This window comes from Plasmodium cynomolgi, chromosome 11, assembly GCF_000321355.1.
Source record: "Plasmodium cynomolgi strain B DNA, chromosome 11, whole genome shotgun sequence".
NCBI classification, from domain to species: Eukaryota; Apicomplexa; class Aconoidasida; order Haemosporida; family Plasmodiidae; genus Plasmodium; species Plasmodium cynomolgi.
Window position 1 is genome coordinate 388,844 of NC_020404.1, and position 5,926 is coordinate 394,769.

The following is a 5,926-nucleotide window of genomic DNA, read 5'->3' on the forward strand; positions in this document are numbered from 1 at the left end:
GTTCGAAAGAGGGGGAAAAAAAACACTTAACGAGTTACGCGCAAATTGTAGTGTATTGCCTTTACGTGGAAAAAAAAAAAAAAAAAAAAAACAGTCTCTACATTCCTGTACCGCATCCCCCAATTGCGTTTCCCCTTTTCAAGAGAAAAAAGAAGAAGCGGAAAAATAGCAATGTTACCTACCTGCATAAAACTCCCATACCGCATCGCACACTTGGTGACACACATTGCTGCGTTTGCTCCTTAGAAGGAAGATTCAAATCACTCAGTCACATGTTAAACCTGGGGAGGCACACCAAAGCGGTCGAACGGGCATATCGCACCTGCACCTGCACCTGCACCTACACCCGCCCCTACACCTCCACGCGCAAAGAAGACAGCGAGGTAGGGAAAAAATCCTAAATAGGGAGCAACGGAAAGGAACGAGCAACCTAAGGAGAGCAAAAATGGTCTCGGGGGTCAAAGTGTCAGACGAATGCATCTACGAATTTAACAAGCTGAAAGTGAAGCACCTGCACAAGTACATACTTTTTAGAATCGAAAATTGCGAGGAAATCATTGTAGATTTGTTGCAGCAGGATTCAGATTTGAAATCCTTCGAGGATATTATAATGGACATCAGAAACAATTTGAAATCGACGGAATGTAGATACATCATCGCAGGTGAGTCTGCACAAGTGACCAGGTGGAAGCTCCCCCAAGCGCGCATCCCCGCGCTAGGCTTACTGCATGCTAATTGGGGCAACCATCTAGTAACGTTCCCCTCCCTGTTACACCTTTTTATGACCCTTTTTATGACACTTTTTATGTCCCTTTTTATGCACCCCTTTTTATGCCCACCTTTTTATGCCCCTCTTCACCCCCCTACAGATATGCCTATCCACACCCCTGAAGGCGTACTGCGGAACAGAATTTACTTCATTTTTTGGTCCCCCGATTCTGCCAAGGCGAAGGAGAAAATGCTCTACGCAGCATCCAAAGAATCGCTGGTCCAAAAAATCAATGGCATTTTCAAAAGCCTAGAAATAACATGCGACATAGAAGAATTTGAGGAGGAGCTGCGGGCTATCATGCTAAACACATGAATGGACTCATCGGGGTATCGCCCCACATCTCAATACAAAATGATTAGTGGTGCCACGGTGAGCGATTCTCACGTAGCATTGTCAAAGGTTGATTTGTCCTTAAAAAAAAAAGTTTAACTTATCCACAACAGGAAGTTGTAATAACGATGGTGGTGATTACCACTACGTTCAGCGTGCTCGTGTGTACTATCGTGTCACCCACTTTGAACGTGCTTACCCTTCAGTTGTTACGAAAGGGGTCCTCGTGAATGCAAAGATGTGGAGGAGTAGGTCTACACACGTTGGATCCTATGCGGTGCCGTCTGTTTCCTCCCCATTTTAGTTAATCAAGAATATATTTTCTGCGCAAAGTGAAAAAAAAAAAAAAAAATAGAACAAACTAGAACAACGTAGAACAAAGTAGAACAATGTAGAACAAACAACGCGCTGCATTTTTTAGCGAGACTGCGCACTCTTTGCACAGTTGCCCCAGGCGAAGTTACCATCTTGGTGCATCACGTGGTCCTCAAGTTTTTTTTTGTGCATTCCCCTTTTAGACTTTTTATCCAACACACTCTGTCTCATTTTATGCTTCACATTCATTGCGATGGATTCTAGCATCTGGAGAGTTGGGGACAGAGGGGGGGGGTAGTGCACGGGTACACCGGTGCAGAAATGGGTAGGTAAAACTACAGCGCAGGGGTGGCTTTTTCCGGGTGGCCATTCGGATAAGCACGGAAGTACGTATCTCTAAATCCGTGCGCATTGAAGGGGCACTTCCATAAGTGGAGAAGCTTCCATATGTGGAGAAGCCCACATGCGCATGGCCGTGGCGGCCCACACGCATTTTCTCCTCTTCATTACGCAAGAAAATCCGGGCAAAAAAAAAGGCAGATACTTGCTAAACTTTATGCCCTTAATTTTGTGGATTCGGAACAGTATGTATAGGAACTGGAAGGCCAGGAACACTCTGTAAAAAAATGGGGCACGTAAAAAGGAGGGCTGAACGCAACTGCCAGGAGTGAGGGGTTGAACAGATTTGCCAGGAGCGACTGGTTGAACAGGTTTGCCAAGAGCGAGGGGCTGAACAGGCTTTCCAACTGATGTTCCTGCCCCCCTGTGCACATCGCTCCTCCTCCCCCTCACGTACAAATTCAGGGAAAAGCTGAAAATGGTGGTGGCCAACATGCGCCCATTAGCTCCATTAAACGTGCTGACTACGTAAGAAAATATTCCTGAACATGTGAGAAGCAGTTTCATATTATGAATGTGTACTTTTTTTGTCCCTATGTGAATGTAGGGATAGGTTGGAGCGTGTATCTTCCTCCCTCTCTCTTGTGAACATACGCCCATTTGTGTGCACAACTTAACCGCAAAAGGAGAGGACGGACACGCAGCTGAAGGTTACGACGTTGGCTTCAGGTGGGGAACGGGTAGGAGTTTCATTTCGCGAGGGAAACACACCAACGATGAAATGAGAAAATAAATAGACATGCGTATGGCGCACATGTATGCGCGTAGACCTAGACGAGTGGTTCCCACGTAGACTCGCCCAGGAACACAGGCTGGAACGGAAACGCTGTGATGGCGTTCCTGTCTGTTACTTAAAAATAGGCCAGTGCTCAGGGGATTCCACTTATGCCCTAAAAAAAAAAAAACAATACATAAACTTGTTCCTTTTACCATGCGGGGTGCCAAAGCTGAAGGCACATGCAATGCACACATTGACCCACCTGCACTCCCTTTTTGGTCATTTAAGAACAAATGCGTGGAATCTACAAAAATAAAATAAATAGCAAATAATGAATGGCAAACAATGAATAGCAAACAATGAATGGCAAACAATGAATGGCAAATACTGACGAGGGAACTTCCTCCCAAGTTGCCAACTCCAAAGACACGCATAACCCACTCGCACACCGCGCAGAATTAAATTACTTTGAAAAATGGTTGAGGAAAATAAAAAGGTTAACACTTGCGCTATTATTATAACTAGCCAAAGACCTGCGATCCGTTAAGGCGGCAATGGTGAAAAGGTGCGGAATCGCCAAGCTTGTGCGCTTGTTGACATGGGTATCACGCTGACATGAGTAACACGTTGGAATGAGTAACGCGTTGGAATAAGTAACACGTTGCATCCCCGCCCCCTCTCAATCTACACGAAACAGAAACGAACCAGATGTAAGGCAAAATAATTTGTACACTCTTGAACTCCTTAAATTGTCTGCGAACAGTGTGCTCTGCGGAAAGGGGTAAGGGGTGAAGGGGGGTCTCCAAATGGGGCATGCGAGCATATCGGGGGAATGGCCCTTGAACAGCGGCCCTTTTGGAGGCAGTTCATGGGGAGGTAGCCCATTTGGGGGTACCCCACCCATTTTACGACCCCCCTTACCATCAAAAGACTTATGGCCACCACTATAGAGCCAACTAGGATGAGCGTAATCGAAGCATTTTCAATACAACTTTGCAGAGAGCTCATGTCATCCTTTTTTTTCTTTTCAATTTTGTTTTCATACTTTGGGGTGGAGTTATAGAACAAATAATTCAGCATCATCGTGTCTTTCGCCAGTTGGACAGAAAAGGAAAGGAATTGAAAAAAAAAAAAAAAAAAAAAAAAACAAGGAAAAAAGGAAAAGTGGAAAACAAAATTGGACGTAGGCACAATAACGCAAAGTTTTGATACTCCTTAACAATTGAAGCACCCCTTTGGAGAAACAACCTTTTAACAAGCTCGCACAACAGAAGCGAATCCGGTGAGATGAATTTAATCAATGGGAGAAACGGAAAATTTTGCCAAAGTGGGAAATTTACCAAGGGAACAATCGGCCACAAGCAAAAATAGTTTGCAAAAAAAAAAAAAAAAAAAAAAAAACTCGTGTCTGCCACGCAATGTACTTATCTGAAGATGCCACATGTGTATATACATTTGCATGAGAAACGTTCGCAGGAAGGAGGTTCCCCATTTAATTACCCTCCCAAATGAATGACTTCCCTTGGAGTTATTTTACGGGGTTCTCCGCCAAAATGGGAGAGCAAGAAAAAAGGCTTCAAAAAGGGTACCACATTCGCCTACCAATTTGAGGCTGAAAAATTCGCTTAATGACGTGAACCATACAGCCAGGTTTCGGCAAAAAAAAAAAAAAAGACCACATAACCAAATTGGGAAAGTTCAAAAGGTCGACGCATTGGTACCTATGTGGACATAAATGGACATGCCTATGTGCCCAGTTCGAATTTTCCAAAAGGTGCGTGCCAACTCACACTGGCCTTCTTAAGAGGCACGCGCAAAAAGGACCCCCCTCCCCCCAAAATGGGGGTAACAGGTATTCCACTAAACGTTGTGCACACTCACGTGCAGACGTTTCCCTTGCAAGGCCTCCATGAAACGCACCCGAACGGATGTAAAAAGTAACTCAAAGGTTAATCAAAATGAATGCCCACCTAACACGTCCTAACCGCACATGATGACGGTGAAATACATCATATTACAGTTTTCCTCACAAAAAAAAAAAAAAAAAATACGAAAAAATTATCCCTCATGCGTGAGAATCAATTTTATCTGCTCTTCCTGGACAGTGCACCCATTTTAGGTAAACATGTTGGGATCCATGAAATCTAAGGTTGCCTGAATGACCGCATTGGGATTGCCCTTAAAAACGGTCAGGTCATTATTTTGTGCATTTTTGCTTTTACTTTTCGTTTTTTGTTCTCTTGGTTTGCGTACCTTTCTCTTGGATGTGCTTTCCTTGGCCGAGGGGTCATTCGGGGGATTGACGCCAATCGAGGCATCATGAGCGCCCCCCACATTATAAGCGCCTCCCACATTCTCCGCTCCTTCAACACTTGGCCCCGCTTCAACACCCTGCACCCCCTGGTCGGCCTCTGCATTCCCACTCTGGTTTTTACTCTTCCTAGGTTTCACCCGTTCATATTTCCTCCTCGGTTTAGCAATTTTGGGTTCCTTCTCAGCATCTTCATTATTTTTGTTCGTCTTTCTTTTCCTTGCGACCTTCGGTTTGCCCTCAGTCTTATTAGCTCCCTCTACAATGTCATTCTTAGACTTGGCTTTTCCTGCCTTTGCTTTATTTTCCAACTTAACGGCTAACTTATTTTCATTGTAGCCCATATACCTCATGTACACTTTTTCGAAGTGACTCCTTGTCTCTTCATTATCAGGGATCATGTCGAAATGCAGGTGGTTGATAAACAGTGCCTGTTGTTCCCTTGAGAAAAAAAAAAAAAAAAAAAAAATGCGGAATGAACAGAGAGCATGTGGGTGTGTGGATATTTCCACATAAGCGGCAATGCACATGCAGTGCATACAGGTGGAGACCCCCTTCATGTGCCCGCTTCTTAATAATGGCGAATACGTGGAGGCCACTTCTAACGGGGGGCATTAACAAACACAGCGAATAAACAACTTCCTTTGGAAGAGCCACAGAGAAGGCACCCCTCACGGAAGACAGACAGGCAGGCAGGCAGACGGATAGACAGAGGGGCAGGCAGACGAACGGACAGACACACAGACAGACATGCCTCCTCCCTTACCTCCATTTTATGGTAAACAGCTTGTTACAGAACTCAGAATTGAGAATGTTCTTGTAGTCGTAGGGGGTGATCTGTGTCAGGAGCCTCTTCTGGTTATATCCGACCTATGAAGTGGGCACAAGATGGGGGTATGAGAAAAAGTGGCGTCAACCGGGCAACATCACCACGTGTATACGTTCGTTCATACGTGCGTACGTGCATGTGTTCGCTGTGTGGGCAAGTCCCCTCGAGCGACTTCCAAACGGGGGTCCACTAACTCTCCATGGTGCATGGCAGAAGGGGCGGCACAAAATTGACCCAGTCCGTTGCCACCCA

At 45.1% G+C, this 5,926-nt stretch overlaps 3 protein-coding genes across 3 annotated transcripts in view; 1 reads left to right on the plus strand and 2 right to left on the minus strand.

The window, feature by feature from the left end:
- Positions 1-445: 445 nt before the first annotated feature.
- On the plus strand, positions 446-1,084 carry PCYB_111920 (actin depolymerizing factor; the record flags this gene model as incomplete). Its single annotated transcript, XM_004223070.1, has 2 exons — positions 446-662; positions 870-1,084. 2 exons carry the CDS (start codon positions 446-448, stop codon positions 1,082-1,084), a joined length of 432 nt encoding a protein of 143 aa, XP_004223118.1.
- Positions 1,085-1,307: 223 nt separating this feature from the next.
- On the minus strand, positions 1,308-3,842 carry PCYB_111930 (hypothetical protein). Its single transcript, XM_004223071.1, has 11 exons — positions 3,803-3,842; positions 3,456-3,756; positions 3,240-3,303; positions 3,002-3,067; positions 2,797-2,838; positions 2,668-2,706; positions 2,435-2,479; positions 2,214-2,298; positions 1,928-2,033; positions 1,567-1,684; positions 1,308-1,425 (listed from the first exon to the last, which is right to left on the minus strand). Exons 2-11 carry the CDS (start codon positions 3,615-3,617, stop codon positions 1,403-1,405), a joined length of 750 nt encoding a protein of 249 aa, XP_004223119.1. The 5' UTR covers positions 3,618-3,756; positions 3,803-3,842; the 3' UTR covers positions 1,308-1,402.
- Positions 3,843-4,649: 807 nt separating this feature from the next.
- PCYB_111940 (hypothetical protein) overlaps positions 4,650-5,926 on the minus strand; it is a gene marked incomplete at its 5' end in the record, with an annotated part of 7,526 nt that continues 6,249 nt past the window's right edge. The window contains 2 exons of the mRNA XM_004223072.1: positions 4,650-5,286; positions 5,612-5,715. The remainder of the gene's footprint in view (positions 5,287-5,611; positions 5,716-5,926) is intronic.